At 40.0% G+C, this 19,837-nt stretch overlaps 1 protein-coding gene across 1 annotated transcript in view; it reads left to right on the top strand.

The window, feature by feature from the left end:
* The first annotated feature begins 1,650 nt into the window (after positions 1-1,650).
* aig1 (androgen-induced 1 (H. sapiens)) overlaps positions 1,651-19,837 on the top strand; it is a 34,221-nt gene continuing 16,034 nt past the window's right edge. Inside the window, exons 1-3 of the mRNA XM_033648172.2 lie at positions 1,651-1,976; positions 9,747-9,902; positions 15,994-16,095. Of these exons, the coding sequence (XP_033504063.1) occupies positions 1,836-1,976; positions 9,747-9,902; positions 15,994-16,095 (399 nt within the window). The 5' untranslated portion in view covers positions 1,651-1,835. The remainder of the gene's footprint in view (positions 1,977-9,746; positions 9,903-15,993; positions 16,096-19,837) is intronic.

Genomic DNA, 19,837 nt, shown 5'->3' with positions numbered 1-19,837 from the left:
ATAAAAGAAACTATTCAATTACATGATTAATTTCTTATTTTCTTTAGTATTGTTGCAATATACAGATATGCATTGATGATTTCTGAATAAAGTTGCCCAATGTCAAGTCTCTATTTGATCATGTGATGAGACAATGTGTGTGCTCCAGTCACAGGTTTGATTCCTGTGGTGGCCAGTGGGATGAGAGAACGACACATGTAGCACGTTGATATCTTGGCACACATTACATGATGGTTGAGTGCTTCCTTTGTCATGCTAATATTCAAAACAGACATGTAATGTAAGTACACTCTTTTCTAAGTAGCAGTACAGTGTCGCCGTGGCAACAGCATCACTTCTTTCCTCACTCACTGGATAGCTTTTTATAATGCCTATTAGCACCCTCTCTCTTTCTCTCCTTCACTGCTTTATTGTCATATCACTAGTTTCTTCCTCCATCATCCAAATGGAGACATGATGACTTTACACCCATTAGATTCAGAACAATGCAGACAGCACTACATATTAAGTATGAGCAGAGCTTTCGTCAGTCAGTATTATTGGTACAAGTAAATGGCAAACATTTAAAAAAACGATGCACCGTCATGTTGGAAAAACCTGGAAACAACAGAAAGAATAAAACAGGTGATCATTTACTGTTAGCCAACACTATTATACAACTTACAGCTACAACAGTACACAGATTTATTTAAAATTTACTCAGGTTTGCCTGCATTTGTATCAGAATGCAATATTTAGTTCCTGTCTTTACAACTTTACTGTTAATGTCATGTTCATTCATTGTTCTGTGCAATATTAAAATATTAATATGTACACTTTATGAATGCCTGTATAAATGAGATTGGCTGAGAGATGAAGAGGGACTTACAACTGACATCTCCACTGTCATGAAATCAAAATGCCATTACAAAATAAAAATGTTCATCATTAAATTAAAGTGAAATAAAACTGTTCTAAAAATAAGAATTATGAGTTGAGTTTTGATATTTATATATTTCACTATATTTAATCATGATTATTTAATAATTTTTATATATTTACACCATTGAACTAGTCTTATTTTATTATTAGCCTATTATCATCATTTTTCTTCTTCTTTTTATTATTTTCATATATTATTATTATTGTTATTATTTTATTATTCATTATTATAGTATTATTATTATTATTGTTATTGTTGCCAGAGTCTTTAATTTCATTTTCATTGACCCAGTTTTAACTTTGTGTACATAGCAAAAAAAATACCTTTGTTTATTATTAAGAGGAAATTACAGTTGGATTTTAACTACAAATAAATACAAATAGATAAATGTTTATTTCCAATGCAGTAAACTGACAGCTAAATTTTAAAATAAAAATAATTATAAAATTGTGTATTGGCAAAGCAGTATGATAACAGCTGAATTTAATATACAAATAAATCTGAATAAATACAAATGTGTTTATTTGCAAAGCAATATAATGATAGCTGAATAACTAATATAACTTGTATGAGGCTATTAAATCCAAGTGTTACATTAAGCATCTTTAAATAAAAATCTGTGATAAATCATATGATCCATTGATTAACAAATGAAATACATGTGCTTAGTGACTGAACTACATCCCAGCGTAGCAGTGTACAGAGCCGCCGTCAGCCCTCCCCTCCCCCTTGCATCATCATCATAACACGGAAGCAGTAGGCAGACAGTGGGGGGCAGGAGAGGCGCAGACACAGGGAGGGAGGTGAAGACAGGCCAAAACAGCATCACAGACAGACACACAGAAAGGTGTTAACAGTCACAGAGAGGTAAGGGTACACAGGTAGACACAGACACAGACACAGAGCGAGCATCATGGCGCTGATCCCCTCGCAGGTTCTCCGGGTCGCCATCCTGCTGTCTTACTTCTCCATCCTGTGCCACTACAAAGCGTTAGACATGCCGGCACACCAGACCTACGGAGGCAGCTGGAAGTTCCTGACCTTCATCGACCTGGTGAGATTTCACATTCCCTTTATATTCACCCGGTGAGAGAACTGCACGAGCTGCAGGGTCGGTGCTTCATGTTGTGGTCACATCTGAATGAGTGTTCATCATTTCCGCCTCCCTGCTCTCACGGTTCCGGTGTTTAATTCATCGTTAACCGGAAAGGAGTTCATCAAACTGCACCAGTTAGACTCCACTGGGACTAGAACGCTTTCAAAGCTCCCAGCGTGGTTAACTGGTGAGCTCGCTGTGTGTGTACGTGTGTGTAGTGACTGAATCGGAACAGGTGTTGTGGTGCAGAATGACTCCTGTCACAAATCCTCCCCCTCCGCGGGAGCGCGCCGCGCGTGCACCATCGATTGTAAAAGAATCTGAATCAGCTTCAATGGCCAAGCATGTGTGCACATAACAAGACATTTAACTCTGTTATTACTCAGATACAGACATGCAGCTAAGCTAAACAAGGGTAATATAAGCATTATATATATATGTATATATATATATATATATATATATATATATATATATATATATAATCAGTGACATCTTTAAAATCACTTCTTAAATCTTATCTATTCAAAAAATCCTTTTATTAGTTTTAGCACATTGCTTAATTAATATATGTTTCTATTTGTAACGTAATTCAATTTTTTATTATTTTTCGTCAGGGTGGTATGTGACGGTTCTAGATGACAAATGAGACATTCAGTCGTGACTAACAAAAATAATACAAACAGGATACTAGAGATCCGTACAAGAGGGGGGACAGCACCAGTCTCAATCCACCAAAAATAGTAAAAATAATAAAATTAAATTTGAATAAATAAACACATTAAAATTGACAGTGAAAATCATATATATTAAAAAGAATGAATACAAAAACAAAAAATTGGCAGGGCAAGACAAAATAAAAATCACACTTCCAGGCCCCCAGACCATACAAAATAATTCCAAAAATACCCCCATGATTGGTCCTTGAGCACAGTTAATTACCCCAATCAACATAGATTTAGAAGAGGCAGTTTCTATCATGTAGTTGACCCATTCTTTTACTTCCACGGGCTTCATTGACTTCCAGTACTTGAGTATAGTTCTAGCAGCTGTAGTGACTCCAGGCTTAATGACTGAAAATTCATCCCTTGACACATTATACACCTGTGATCTGTCCCCCAAAACACAGTCTTGGAGACACTGGCAATGTCTTACCTAGCCATTTACTCATGTGTCTGAGAACTGTACTCCAAAAAGGCAGAATAAAGGGACAATAAGCTAATAAGTGGCTAAATGAGACTGAAGAGCATCAGGATCAGAATCAGAAATACTTTATTGATGTCCCAACGAGAAACTGTGATTTGTTACAGTTGCTCAGTGGCTCTTAGAGAATCATAAGAAGTAAGAATAAAATTGAAGTATATAAATATAATGTAATAAAATAATAGAAATGAAAATGTGCATTAGAAATGAAAATAAAATGTGCATTATGCTACAGTGTTTAACACAAGTACTTATATGAAGCAGTATATTAGGCTTCATAACCAGTGTTATGGATTTGAAGTGAAAGCTGAAGTAAGGACTTTACACTGTAATAACCAGTGAAAATTGGAAGAAGACACACAGCTCATAGTCATCCCAAACAAAGCACGCATACATGAATTCACAAAGAGGCAGCTCTCCTAGAGACTAATTCAGTTAGGCGGTCATTCACAAAAATAGCATGTCAGCTTTAGCAATAACCTCACACAGTGTGTTAGCTATGAACTAGCTATAACAAGCTAACCACTTTAGACAAATAAAGAGCAGGATGTTCTTTCTGTTGTGACTAATGTTTCCATTTGAAGAATCAAAGTACATTTTTTGGGTGTTTATTTCAGTAGTAATGTAACAGTGTGTGCTGTTGCTCAGCTATGTTTACTGGTGATGCTTTCAAAAGCTCAACATTTAAAATTGTACAGAGTCTAACAAAACGTAATGCATGTACTTCATTCTTTAATAAAAGAACAAGTATGTGGTTTTGGCTTTGGTTCAGAATTGTTTTTCTAGTGAATTAGCTGTAAAGTGTTCAGCAACAATAAAAACAACAATCACAGCAATTACACTTAGTACAGTTGTAATAAGGCTATGTATCTATTGAAATATTGATTGATAATAGGCCTGAAAGGATAATAAACATTCTAGTTTTCTTAGCAGCGATTTAGTGAATGCCAAAATGTTTCCCTCTGAAGTGCATACCTGTTCATGTGTGTGTTTTCTTAATTATTATTTTACCAGGAAGTCCCATCAAGATCAAAAATCGCTGTTACAAGAGAGACCTGGCCAAGACAGCAGCCGCACACAAACACAGCTATTGAAAAAACAAACAGAAAACAGCTATTTAACACCGTGGCCTCTCAAGAAAAACAACCACATGGCTCCATTATCACATTCTTTATGACTGCCTGAAATTCACTGATGGATATGAACGCTTTTGATACTAGATCTTTTTGCAGATAAGTTCATGCCCAAGGTGCACAGTAGGAAAATGCAGTTCCCCCCAGAGCTGTCAAAACCAGGGGTACATTAAAAAGCAACCATTTGTTTGTTTGTGTGTGTGTGTGTGTGTGTGTGTGTGTGTGTGTGTGTGTGTGTGCGTGTGAGAAACAGCTGTGTCATATTTTCCACATTAGACCTCTCCTCCTGGTTAACTGTGCTGTTAATGATCTGTACACACCAGCAGCCAGGAAACACACACACTACTGCAACATCTGGCTCTTAATCATACTCTGTGTGTGAGTGTGTGTTACTGTATGAACATGTGCAATATGAAGCCCTGCGAATTAGAGCTATACACTGACACTCAAACACTGACATGATTGCTATGAGATCTGTTTGACAGATGCAGGCAATTACATTGCGATTGATTGTGCGTGTTGCTACAGCTCTGAGCCTCATCGCTAGCTGAGTTCTCATAGAAACCACTTATTTATGTAGCAGGCAAGCTAATTCAGGTATCTGACTTATTTGAGGTTACAAGCAACACACACATCAAGCAGGAAACCAGCTCAGTATTTTTAGACAAAAGGATGATGATACACAATCACAGACATCTAACTGGAGGTGAATTGGCATCCGATAGCTTTAAAGCCAAAATGTCTCCCAACGCCCAGCCGTCCCCACACCCAGTGGGTGACACCTGATCCTCCCACCGGTAGATTAGAGGAGAGGAGGGGGAGAGATGAGTGTGTGCATCTTCTCCATGTCACTCTGGAAAAGAGGGTCAGATCCATCGCTGTGAACATATTGATGGGAGTGTTTCATTACACAGAGGAGGAGGAGGAGGTTAAAAGATAGAACTGATCTCTCTCTCTCGCCACAATTCACTTGATGCTCTGCAGCTCCTTCTGAATTTGAGCATTTGAAATTTCGTGATATGAGTGAACTGTTTATGGCAGGGATGCTCAACTTGCTTTGCTCAGACCAGGAGCCTGTGATAAACAAACATTAATAATATCTACAGTATGAGTATATATAATAAATGAATTGCCTGTTTTCAACCTTTCAACATTTGCTGTCTTCACTCATCTTTGCCAAGAGACAAATCCAGCTGCAGCAGTCCTGTACAGGTCAGGTGTATGCGAGAGCATTTCTAGGATTTGAGGATATTCAGGGCTTAGCCTGGATTTCTGTCAGAAGGGTCCAGGGAATCCTCCACTGGCACTTTTCTTTTTTTTAAAAAAAAGTAATCATTTTTTATGCTTATTTTTTGCACTTTGGCACCTTAAACCACAGTTTTAATCAGTTTATTTTTATTGTGAATTAGAAAATAGTCCCTGGCCACCTGGCACCCTATCTGGGGCCAGATTTGGTCCACAGGCTGCAACTTGAGTGTCACTGTTAATGGTGTATGTGTTATTATATGCACGTATAGTTTAAATACAGTACAGAAAGGTTACAGTGCTTCCCTCTGTTGGAGAATTTATTTACAGCGGACACCTCCAGAGAGCTCTAACATCTAACATATAGGCTAGTAGTTGACCGAACAAATGTATTTCCACTCATCTTTCGGACGATGATGACATCAACTTGTCACAGATTTCTTTATACAGTCATCTGCTCCTCGCACAGTGCTGCCAGTGTCTCCCAGTGACTGTATATAGAGATGGACAATAGGTCTGCAACTTCCTCCATTTGTATGAATTTGAAGCCTAAATATCCCAGATTTGGCCGCTGCCATCTTGCCCTGGTGATGTCATTTGGAACCATTAGTCCACGCTGTAGTGTCCAGTTGTGAAGATTTTGGTTAGAAGCTTTTATTAGTAATTTTTCATGGTAAAAATTCCCTAGCTGCAATGACGGTGCAGAAACGCCAAGATACGGAAGACCCAGATACACTGACCGAGTTTACACCTATACACCTGTCCAACCACTTATGAGCAGCGCTGTTGATCCAGAGAGCACCGGTTGGCACAGACAGCTGTCAGTCCAGACTCCCTTTGTATAGCATCAAATATCTATTTATAACCAAACTTATCAGAAAAGCAAACAGTTGGACATTCAACAGAGTGACCTGGACATTGAGGTTTTAGTTTCGCCCGTATCCCCATACCATCCACTAACATGGAGGGGGTGGGGTTCATGGACTGTACTGCAGCCAGCCACAAGGGGGTGTTTAAGATTGTTTTGGAGCGGTCATGTTGTCCATCTTTATATACAGTCTGAGGTGTTTACAGTTCATAGCCTACACTGCTACATGTAGCAACATGCTAACGTCAGGGAAACATGTAGGTATGAACCTGAAAATAATCATAAGCATTATAACCAGGGGCGTAGCCATCATTTCAGAAGTGAGGGGGACAAATTGTTGAGACGTATATTGAGTGATTGATCATCCTCTCGCATTCAGTTGCACCTCTCCTTAGCGGCTAAAGAACCACATAACCACAAACAACCACAGTACAGCACCAGGGGACCGACTTTAGTTCTTTAAAATGATATAATATCAAAATCTAAAGTTTTAGCTGCCAAACTCTTGTTGAGTTGACACAGAATGACCCTCGAGCATCTACAGGGTAAGTAGCCAGATAATTAAGTGCCAAATACCTGCCTGGTTTCTCCCTGTCCCTCTTCTATCTATTGCAATAATATAGATAATAAATGTGCAAAGCAAAATTCATAAATAGAATTAAGAATAGTAGTGACATAGCTGTGGAAATTAACCTCAAAGTCACTTTTATGCTCTAGATATTTTCTCTCAGCCAGTTATAATCTCTCCTCACCTGTGAAGACCCTGCATGATCATCCTTGCTGGCCTCTGGTCCACTGTCTCCTCCCTGACCCTGCTCTTTCTATTGAGGCAATAAAGATTTAAAAAATATGTGCAAAGCAATAGTGAGCACAAGTTCTGCGCAGAAATTAAGGAGGAGTGGGTTTATTCCTAGCATGAAACTAGCTAGCAACAGGGCTGCCAAGTTTCAGAAAATGACAAGAGTGAGACTTTAGTGTCATGATGCGTTCGGAAAAAATTTGGCCTTTTTTAACATCGATTTGGCCTGTTTTAATGTCGATTTATACCTTAAGACTGATGTCCTCACCTCCATGCCAGCGGCTCTCCCTGCACTGTGGCCTCCTAATGCTAGTTTTACAGTGGTTCTCAAAGTGGATTCCAGGGACTCTGGACCCAATGGGTCCATTTGGTTCCATTTGTACACTGTCAGAGTTAAGGATAGACCTTGAAATTTAGAATTTTGAGAAACACTGCTTTAGGGGGGTCTAAATTGATATTTACAAGTCTGTAACTCTGACACACACACACACACACACACACACACACACACATTGAGACTAACGTTAGAGTCTCTTTTTCAAGTGTGAACTGGCCAAGAGAAGAGGCAAATAAATGTTACACAGCTCTGCAACAAATACAGGACAATGCTAGACTTATAGCAGCCTTAAAACAGTACATATTAACTAGGAAACTCAAGGAGAAACAGCGAATCAACAGTGAACAAAATTGGGTAGTTACCTACCGTCCGTCTTCTAGCAAGCAGGAGAATGTCGAGGGGTTTTAAATGTCGGCGCTGTTGTGTGTGAAAGATAGTTAGAGACGCCAAGACCTGCCTTACGTTGCTTCTGATTGGTTTATATTGCGTGGTGCCTTCAATGGTTGGTTAGATTTAGGCACAAAGGACTGATGGATTGGTCTGGGATTGGTTATCTCAGTCAGTCAATCAGAGTTACTCGAACTACGGCAAGCCGCGAGGACCAAAGTTTATTATCATGAAAAAAATAAATATAGAGTATTGAATGGGGAAATATAAGCGTGAGAAATGTCAAGTGTGGCGTGTGGTGTGAGAATGGGTCAAATTGCGTGACTGTCACACTCAAAGCGTGACGCTTGGCAGCTCTGTAGCAAGCGATTTAACATAGGTAACAATAACATTAGTATTCTTGTTAACTAGCTTAACTTGATGTATTAGCATCTATTAATTAGTCATCATTTAGCTAACGTTATCTACATGCAACAGCATTACTAAACGTACACGGTTTGTTTGGAAGAAACTGTGCAAGGTTTTTTGCTTCTTGCTGGCTGGTTTGCTGAACATGGTTAACACACAGCAGCACTGCCCAGCAGCACACGTCTCATCTGTGCAGTTGATTCAGATCACAACACGACACCATGAGTATGCATTTAAAGACGGCTCGGTAAAACATGTTATTACATGTTAAAAACTAATTGAAAGGCTGTAAAAAGTGCAGGGGACAGAGGGCACAGATACGGAAGTATGGGAGACATGTCCCACGCGTCCGCTACACCCATGATTATAACATCTCACACTGTTAAAAAAAAACCATGTAATTCTGGCATGTTTCGAAGTCCTTTTCATTTTATTCAAACATGAACAGTGCTTACATCGTGTCCAGACACTTATGGCAGCTGCAGCATGTGCTGCCTTTTAAATGGAACTGGCGAGGCTGCATTTTCAGTATGGGAGGTCAAGTACAGGTAGTGTGCCACACGAGAATACTGTTGCTAGGTGTTGGGCAATAAAATGGAAAATTGCTCTGCAAGACGGCAAATGATTTTATGTTCGTTGGATTTCGCTTTAATTTCAAGAACTTACTTTCACAAGCTCTGTCATTTAAAAAAGGAATATTACGGTTTGGTAAATTTCAGAAAACTGTTGTAACTTCATGTCAAGTCAGTGTAACAACACTAGTGGAGACAAACAGATTCACTCTCTTTAGCTATTGTTTTTTTAACAATACAAAAGGAGGTATAATGAGTAGAACATAATGAAAAAACAAGTTTGTGTTAAGTTCTGCGATCAGTGAAAGGCTGAGCGGTTATACAAACAGTATAGGTTCATCTACAGTCACTGCCATGTACGTTGCCAGACATCTGTACAGTTTGTGGTGAATAAACAGAAACCACAAAAACACTCCAGTGGTCATATTTGTGTAACAAACTGGTTCTCCAGCTGGCTGTGTTCGTACATGCTCATCTCAGATTGAAGCCAGTGTCTCCGGTACCTTTTCCTGAGGATGTTGACACGACTTTGGGGTAATGTATGAAATTACCGGCTGAAGTGGAGGAAGGTGAGGCAGGTTAAGGAAAAGTGGGTGTACCACAAAATGCAATGATTGCTTTGATTGCAGTGCAGCTTTTGCTTTAATGTATGGCTTCTCTCTCTCATCCCCTCTTTTGCTTCCCCTTTCCTCTCTCCACCTCTTTGAAGTGTTTGTCATGTGAAAACGTGTAAGCTGTTGAAGGGCTTGCTGAACTCTCCCCGTCTCTGTCTGCAGGTGATCCAGGCAGTGTTTTTCGGAGTGTGCGTCCTGATCGATGTGTCCAGTCTGCTGACTAAGGGGGGCGACAGCAGGGAGCAGGAGCGGCAGCTGAGGAAACTGATTGGCCTAAGGGACTGGATGATGGCTGTACTGGCCTTCCCTGTTGGAGCGGTGAGCGGATGGATGCACGCACGCACACACACACACACACACACACACACACACACACACACACACACAAACACACAATAGCCCGGGGAGGGATCAGCCTGGTTTGCAGGAATCAAAGGCTCAAGTTTATACTGCATCTGCAGTATAATCAGCTCTCTCTCGCATTCCCTGGTTCTCACTACGTCTCTCGCCTCTCTTTGGTCTCTGACAGCATGGCCCAGATGTCAGTTCACAAGACTTGTCCTCTCAGATAAACCTCAAAAACCATTTTGTGGATTCAGCATGTGAATGTCCCAAGTGTCAACAGTGCTACATTTACACTTGGCTAGTAAAAATTCCCATAGTAGGTTAGGTCTGGACATCACAGTCTTCCTCCCTGTGTCAGTGAGTTTAACATTAAGACCTTGGTATAACAAGAGAATCAGGACATTTATTTAGATGCTTTGTCCATCACATGGCTTCAGTTAGCCACAGGCTGTCTCTTAAAAAGCCATCAGGTTTTAGGGTTTGCGTAACAGCAACAATAAACCATTTAATGGCATCTCTGAGTTATATAAAGGATTATTTGTCAGCAAACACACTGCTTGACAAAATGTGGGAGAGAGAACAAGAGCTTTGGGGGGATACGAGGCATTAAGTCTCTCAACAGGAAGATTTGTTGTTGACGCAGATGGAGTGGGCAGGTTGTAATAAGTAAAAGTCTTTGCGTAACTATAACAAGGTTATGGCTTGAGGTACAAAAGAATGAATAATTAAAGATAATAACAATTATGAATTGTTAAAAATACCATCAAGTATTGAGATGATTAGTTGACTAATCAAATACACAATCGCAAGTGAGTCTAAGTTAGAGATCAGTTTAGAAAACTTGCCAAAATATCTGTTTAGTAGCTGTTCTAGAGCTTCCAATAACATGGTCTTCATTAGCAGATGGAATTTTCCCAGTTGTCATGTAAATGTTTAAATTTTTCTTTTTTTTTTCTGACCACGTAAAGGTCCAGTGTGTAGGATTTACAGTAGGGGCATCTATTGGCAGGAATGGTGTAGTATTAATAACTATGTTTTCTTTAGTTTATAATAATAATCACCTAAAATGAAGAAGTGTTGTTTTTGTTGCTTTAAAATGAGCCGTTCATATCTATATACAGAGCAGGTCCACTTCCACAGAGTCTGTCATGTTGTTCTACATTAGCTCAGAATGGTTAAGTCAAACTGAAGTAGTTCTACCACACACTTGTCACATGGGAGAAGTTTCATCTCTGCAACCTCACTGCAAGATGCCACTAAATCCTTCCCATTGGACCTTTGAGGACTTTTCATCCATATTGGCTAAAAATTCTTGACCTTGAAAACAGCAGTTGTGAAAACAGTCTCACCACAAGGTCCATTTCATAGCTGTTGTGGAGCTTTTGATCATATCACCTTATCTTCATCAGCACATGGAGTTTTAAACCAACTGGTTCGAAAGTTGAGAATGAACTTTGAAACTCCATTTTGAAAAGGTTTCATCAAGGAAAACTGCCAAACAGTACCCTGCGACGGAATCTGCAAGCTCATGTTTTATTCCCAGACTCCAGAGAGACCAGACTGATTTTCATCCCACCTCGCCCACTTCGGGTCAATCACAGCCATTTATCTAATATGGTGCGGGTTTGACAAGATGATTGAGATCTTGCAGACACTTTGTCCGTCATGTTTGGCTTGCGCACCCTTGCTCTGGGGATACTACAGTGAGCATAAACCTATTTTGGCAAATAGAGTACTTTATTTGATACCCAAAATATGAATGGAGTAGCGTGTAGTGTAGCCATACTTTCGAATGTTTTGGCAGCATTTTGGCATGCTGAACTGCCAACTTGGTCAAATACATCATGATCAACGTCACCATACCATCAGATGTTAGCTGCTGCTGCTGTGTTTACTTGTGTTACCTGAGCAAACAATGAACTGACCGTTTCCCTGGAGAAGAGCAGCTCCAGAAATGGCAGCAACAGAAAGTTTGCTGATCCGGCGGAGAGTCGCCGTGGTCTGGGATCAAACCTGTGGTGCAAAAAAGATCAAATGCAGGTATTATCTGACTGGAGATATTTGGATACTACTTGGTACTGGGTTAAAGGTATGGAGTACCAATACGTAGTCCTGCTTAGTTAAGAGGGATGCCGTGGAGGCATTTTTTGAAAACAACCAAAATGGCTGCACCTGATGTAGATCTTTATGTTAAAGTACTGTCCTCAGATTCAGATGGCAAAACACCAACACTCATTCATAGACATATTGGTGTTACATTATCACAGCTTGTCTCTGCACGCTGTAGTCTAGCTCAGCGCTATATCACATTTTTTTTCCTGATTGGTTGTAGGTCTATCTAATTACGTCCAGAGGCATTTTGATCTAATCGAAAATGAAATGAGAGGTCTCAGACTAATTTGCATTTGTGAATTGGTCAGGTGATGCCAGGCTAACCAAACAGCTCCCCATTCAAGCTCTGCAAATGAGGGAGTTTGCTGTTTTTCTGTTTTGTATTAATCTAGATTAAATGTCTTTGGGTTTTTGACTGTCAATGAGACAAAATGAGGAATGTGAAGATGTCCTTGCAGCAAATCAAACAAATAATCAATAATTAGTATGTTAATGAATCATACTTGACGCTCAGTGAAATCCCAGTTAAGTCTTGCTCTGAATAAACAGAACAGAGGAAACAGTGTCGAGTCGTCCTCTGTTGCTTCAGACAGCCAGACGGTGACCTCCGTCTGATCCTCGGGCTGTTCTCACTACGCTGGCAGACTCCACTCACATGGTTCTGCCTCTCTTTTACACACACACACACACACACACTTATTCAAGACTTCAGTTGGCAAGGTGCCCTGTAGCTGCTGCACTGAAGAACTTGTATGGCTGTCTGACCACAGCCATATCCCAGGTTTGACACACGTGTGTATACACACACACACACACACACACACACACACACACAGTCATGAATATGCATACTATACACACACAGTTGATAACTAACTGCCCTAAGCAACCAGGGTGCCAGGTAGATAGCTGCCACAGTCGAGGCTGCAACACACACCTACTCTCTCTGACCCGTAGACATACACACCTATAGAAGCAGTCAGCTGGCATGGTGCCATGTGTGTGTGAGTTGGGCACAGAGTTCAGTTTACACACAGTACAATAGACATGATTATCACTACAGCTAATGTCTGGAAACCTAGCCTGACTGATATGGAAAGAGCGTGTGTGAGTGTGTGTGCCCGCATATGTGTGTAGCGTTCAGGTGCCTGCACAGGTGGGTAGGTACATATAGTGCTGTATATACCTGTGCATGCATGTCCATATGGGCATCTCTGTATGTGTAGGGCAGTGTGGAAACTAGAGGAAGTCAGTGTGTATATGTGACACACAGGGACAAAGTGTGTGTGTGTGTGTGTGTGTGTGTGTGTGTGTTTTTCCTGCCTCTACCGGCTTGTTGAAAGCAGAGAACATGCCGGTCAGGCTACAATAGAGGGGGTTGGTTCAGATGCCTCGAACTGGAACCCAGATGACAGTCAGGTAATTCCACCCCCGTCCTGCAGAACATGGTCTGGCCCACGTCCAAACAGCCTGCTGGAGATACATTAGACCAAGAGTTTGTTAGCTTATGGTGCATGCAGGATATGTTTGATGGAAGGTGGCCATCTAGTTGTTGTTAACATGCTTCTCTAACCATTGAACCACAACCACAGTGTAAAAGGGATGAGAACATAGTGTCATTTTCTGTCCTAAATAAAACACTGTGCAAAGGCTGCATTAGAAAATGTTCTAATTCTTAAAACTCTACTGAAGCAGCACGTGCAGCTTATTGTGTTCTTACAAAACTAGAATTACCACCTTGCGGTTGTATGCCTCCACGAACCAGTTAAGTTGCAGTTACAGTTTAGATCCATGTCTGTCCAGACTCACATGTAGCTATGACAGCAGACACTGCTTCAAATATGGATGTTGCTGCAAAAAGGCTACATATTCTAAAACATGAATGAGTCTCGCACATCTTCAACCCGTCAGCACAGAAGACATGTACAGTCAGCATAGTGTCAAGATGGGCACCCAAGATTAATGTCACCAATTCAGTATCTGACCAAATGTCTTCCCTTCTGTTCCTGAGATATGATGTTGAGTAATGGCCAGAAAGGTGTTTTTGCAGAACATTATGATGTCACAGTGAAGCTGACCTTTGACCTTTTGGATATAAAGTATCAGCACTTCATCATTTCATTTTAAAAATGTGCTAAAAAGTCATAATATAGTATGTCAGGAAAAGTGACAAAAAAAGTCATAGTGTAGCGTATCGTAAAAATGTGCTAAAAAAAAGTTGTAGTATAGTTTATCGTAACCATGTGTTAAAGAAAGTAGTAGTATAGTTTATCGTAAACATGTGTTAAAGAAAGTAGTAGTATAGTTTATCGTAAACATGTGTCAAAGAAAGTAGTAGTATAGTTTATCGTAAAGATGTGCAGGAAAAAAAGTAGTCGTATAGTTTTTTGTAAAAATGTGCAAAAAAAAGTCTTGAACAGTATGTCAGGAAAAAGTGACAGAAAAAGTCATTGTATAGCATATCGTAAAAATGTGCTAAAAAGTTAGTGGTACAGTTTATTGTAAAAATGTGCTAAAAAAAAGTCTTGTACAGTATATCAGGAAAAAGTGACTGGAAAAGTCATAGTGAAGCATGTCGTAAAATTGTGCTAAAAAAGTTACAGTATAGCATGTCGTAAAATTGTGGTAAAAAAGTCACAGTATAGGATGTCGTAAAATTGTGCTAAAAAAGTTACAGTATAGCATGTCGTAAAATTGTGGTAAAAAAGTCACAGTATAGGATGTCGTAAAATTGTGCTAAAAAAGTTACAGTATAGCATGTCGTAAAATTGTGGTAAAAAAGTCACAGTATAGCATGTCGTTAAATTGTGCTAAAAAGTCACAGTGTAGCATGTTGTAAAATTGTGGTAAAAAAGTTACAGTATAGCATGTTGTAAAATTGTGGTAAAAAAAAGTCATAGTATAGTATGTCATGCCTTGTGCCACGGCTGTCGCCAGCACAGAGGCATGAAGAGCTTTTCATTAAGATCACCAATGTCCTTGCAACACTTGACTACATTTTCAAAAGGGAAAAAGTAGATAACTGCACTCCCACAGAAATGTCTACAACAACTTATACCTCCCAGAAGACTTTTAAAAGACTTTAAAGACTGATGTCTGACACACACTCACATCGAAAGACAATTTGAGTCTTTTGTCATACACTACAAGATTTTGTAAAGATTTGGGGTCTTGCAGGGTCGCTATTTACAAGACTAAAACTAGATTCCTTTTGAGGTCATTTCCTGCTACGGGTTGTAAAATATTAAGCCAAACTCCCAGCATCCATTGATTAGCTGTGCCATTTTACTGGGAGGACACCATGGAAATGAGAGGTGAATTTCTCATTAATATAAGTGCTGGCTGGTGGATCAGATACATGCCGAATTAAACACTGACTTTTGTTCACTCCACAACCCTCCTTTCACTCACTAAAAAAAACCCAAACTCGTTCACATTCTTGCCTCCTTCTTGTTTGATGGTTTGCTGTTTCTTGTTTGGTGCTGGAGTGTGTGCAGCTACTCTTCACTATTTGCATGAGGCAAGACTACAAACTCACAAATTTTATTTTTTATTATTTTATTAAACATGTGTAATCTTGTTGGAATGGCAAGTAGAGAAAAGTTCTGAGTTTTATGACCACTTTACACCAAATGTTTGAAATCACGGGAGCACGCACCAAGTGAGGGAAAACTCTCATGATTTTATTCCGACTTTGGAAATTTTTCTGCAACCATGAAATTACTTGGAAAGTTGTCTGGTGTAAAGACAAAAACACCCCCCCTCATGCAGTGTAATAACTGTGAGGAGAGGATATGAGAATTCTTATCACTGACCTTACAGCACAATTGAAAGCTGGTAACCAGCAGCAGGTCAATAATACACACTTATCATCAGTGTTTCTGTACAGCATGCTGTATGAGGACTGCAGTGCACTGCTTGCTAACCTTGTGTTCTTCTTCTTCCTCTCTAGTTTGTGGTGTTCACTTTCTGGACTCTCTACCTGTATGACAGAGACCTGGTCTACCCCAGACTACTGGACAACTTCATCCCTCAGTGGCTTAACCACGGCATGGTGAGTCTTATTGTCTGTACTGATGTTGACATTGTCATTATTAACTTTGATTTAACCAGGAAAGTACCTCACTGAGATTACAATGATGTTACAAATGTAAGAACGTATCATGACAAATTTAAAACATATCTGCAATAAATATATTAAAAACCCACGGATTAATATAAAGCAGTAAAAGACCCCATAGCAGACACAGTGGAGGGACTCTATCAAAGTTCATTTATGTAAAACCTTACTTGCTTCACACTCGCAAAGCTCAGCACTAAAACTGAATCATCATAAGCAATTATTTCTAAATGAACTCCAGATGGACCTTGGATTAATGCATGAACACCATAGACTGTAAAAATAATAAACATAGCTACTGTGACGTTATCCATTGTTTTGTGGACTGCTGTTTTGAAGCTTTGAGTTTGACATTTTGGCTGCTGCCATCTTGGCTTTTTGGAGCCTGAAGTGATCATATTAGGACAAGAAGGTGGAGCTATGGAGGAGCGGGGGGTTGGATCTGACTCATAGACTGTAGAGACGCCTCGCAGCTTTTCTCATGTAACTTTAAGCCTTGATAAAATGTAAATACGTGTCTTATATAATAATTCATCCTCCATACAATTGTCATGAATGTTGAAATTAGCTATAGAGACCAAAACTGTTTTTCCCAGGCTTTAAACATGTTTATTTCCATCTTAAAATTGGACATTTTAACATGGGTGTCTATGGGGATTGACTCACTTTTGGAACCAGCCTCAGGTGGCCGTTAGAGGAACTGCAGCTTTCGGAACTTGGATGTTGGCTTCACTTTTCAGCCCTCCACAGGTTGCCGCTTGGTGAATTACTCCCAAGTTGGGATATAGAGTGTCTCTACTATTTGAGTGGATGTTTAATAATATACTTAAACAAATACTGTACAGTAGTTAGAATTAAAAAAAAAAACAGTGTTTGCCCTCTAGGTTGACTGCTTTGACCTAGTGGGGGCTGTGCTAACACAACCACCACACCAAAGTCTGTTCCAAAAATTGAACGCTTTAAAGTTTCTTTAAATACTCATCGTTAGGCTACTTTTCTAAATATTACTTTTTGAACTCCAGAAATCGCAGTCTTCACATCAGCATAAATTAGATCAGCCGCACGGCACATATTCAAAAAGAGATTATATCCCCTTTAAGGCTGGTTCACCTGCTAACCAAAGCACGGAGAATTATGAGGGCTAAACAGCATCACTGATCTGTTTTAATAATGGTTCTGGAATAGTCTCTGGCCTAGCTGCGCTAAAAACACAAAACCACAGAATCCGTCAGCATGTTTGAACCTGTTTGTTACAACATAATCTTCACTTCACCTGTTCAACTGACTTTAGCACATCAGATAAGAGACACCTCACTTTCCTGCTGTTATTACAGATGTGAACTAAACATATACATGGCATTGAAAATATAAAGTTTTGGCCTGGCAGGGGTTCTGATGGCCTGGCAGCCCAACAGCCATGTTCAGTTATAACACTGAAGAAAACACTGGTATAAGTAGGACTGCTAAAATTAATTTAAGACTGCAACTGTTTTTTTAGGGCTGCCTGCATGTAATTTATTTTCACCCATGCTGATGAAATTTATCTACATAAACCCGCAGTGGTTAAAGGGTTGGATCACGGGGTCAAGTGCAGGACTCCTATCTTCCCCTCTGGTCTGGGTTTGCCTCAGGGCCCCCAGAAGGACCTGGAGAAGAAGCCCATCTGGGCGAGCTTACTCGGCCTGCTGCAATAAAATGATTGATTGACTGATGGTTGCTTTTACAACTCCACATGGCCTGACATGTAAAATAAGTCCTACTTGGATCATTACTCATATCAGTGGATCATAACCTCCATAAAGTACTTGATAAGTCTTATCAGTGGTCAAAGCTGGTGCTGGTGAACCTCTGAATTTGAATAGAGTCAGCGGCGGATCGCTGGCTTTGATTTGCCATCAAGAGGAAGTGGGTTTAATCTAATGTTTAGACAGCGACTGACACGCTGCACTGCGTGTCGACCGACTGATAACACCGTCGGCTGTGTGTGTGTGTTTAAATCAGCCTCTGAGATAATCAGAAAATGTTCCAGGACTTTGGCTGTAATATGCAAAACCTCCTCATGAAGCTTCCTTCTGCCAGAACACAGAGCACCGAGCGGCGGAGTGTGTGTGTGTGTGTTTAAAAAATGATCATTCCCGCAACACTACTTTAATTGAAAGAGACAAAGGCAGTGTGTGTCTGTTTGACTCTTCTCATACTCCAGAAGATGATGTAATGGCTGAGTGGTTGCTATGGTGGCGTTGCCAAGGACCAAAACAACCAGAACACCATCAACGGCCTTGTGTGTGTGTGTGTGTGTAAGAGAGAGAATGAGAGAGACAGAAAACGTGAGGAAGTTTGTGCATGTGTGAATGCCTTTGTGAAACACTCTGTGTGTGTGTGTGTGTGTGTGTGTGTGTGCGTGCGTGCGTGCGTGTGCGCGCGCGCGTGTGTGTGTGTGGGATGGGAGAGTCATAGTGCGTGCGCGAGTCCAGTCTGGTTGTAAATATTTTTCGCTATTCCATGGTATCACTGTTGTTTGTCTATACTGGCTGCCACGGCAACCATGTCGCCATTCCCATCGGAGGAGGGAGGGGTTGAGTGATGTAGAGTGAGGAGAGAAAGAGTGCATTATCTAAATGAATCTGTTTAACAGTCAAGCCAGTACAATAATTAGAGGTGAGCGAGTGGTTTTACAAAGATCTGTTACTAATATTCTCTATAATACAGATAATTATGCTTATGAATTCATTACATCAGTAATTTAGTAATATTGTCCTGTATGCACAAAACAGTGTTATCACGAGTGAAAAAGAAAGAAGTGATACATAGACAACACCATAATCAATCTAGTAAACATAAACCATAGACATATATATTTAGATACCCCATTGACTGTGTCAGCCCCTGGCAGTGATGCTTCAACAGAGACGCCATGTTGGAGAGTGCAAGATTTGCCTGTAAATGAATGCAAGCAAACAGGGGAGCTGATTTTTGGATAAAAAGCACTATAATGTTTATATTTCTCAAGTGATTGCAATGAGTCATTTTTATTTTCAAGGGTTTATGATCTACATGTAGTGTCTCCAGTTAATTATAATCTCAATATATCCACCTTATTCCTGAGGGTACTACTGTAGAAATGATTATGGGCACAACTTCCTGTGAGATAGCGGAAGTAGCAGTAAGCTGGTTAGTCCCATAGACTGTCTGTGGTTAGTCCCAGTGGCTACTCTTGATGGCTAACCGCCAACACTGGTTCTTTTCTACAGTAATTTGCCTTCAGTTTAGCAAATACTGATTTATTTTTTAGCAAACATTTCACTAATGTTAATGTAGCGTTTTCTAAAATGTCTTTGCAGAGCTCTGTTGCACTGTCCATGTCTGTAACGGCTAACAACCAGTCCAAGCTAATTTTTTGTCTTTAGCAACTGTGTGTTGAACATGTAACCAGAACACAAAGGGATTGTTCCTGTTGCCAAAGGTACCATTGATATGAGAAATAAGTTTCATGAGACATAGCGAATATAGTTTTAAATCATAATTTGCAGAAGAGGATGACACCTAGACTGACAGGTCCGTCACTCAACAGCAATACATGATATCCCTGTCTTTACCTGTCTGACTTCATTCTCAAACTACAGTAGGTATTGTATTTAGTCATTAGAGCTGAGAATATGTTACTGATTTACCGTAC

Source organism: Epinephelus lanceolatus, chromosome 13 (genome assembly GCF_041903045.1).
Source record: "Epinephelus lanceolatus isolate andai-2023 chromosome 13, ASM4190304v1, whole genome shotgun sequence".
In the NCBI taxonomy this organism is placed as follows: domain Eukaryota; kingdom Metazoa; phylum Chordata; class Actinopteri; order Perciformes; family Serranidae; genus Epinephelus; species Epinephelus lanceolatus.
This window is presented reverse-complemented; position numbering and strand designations above follow the sequence as displayed.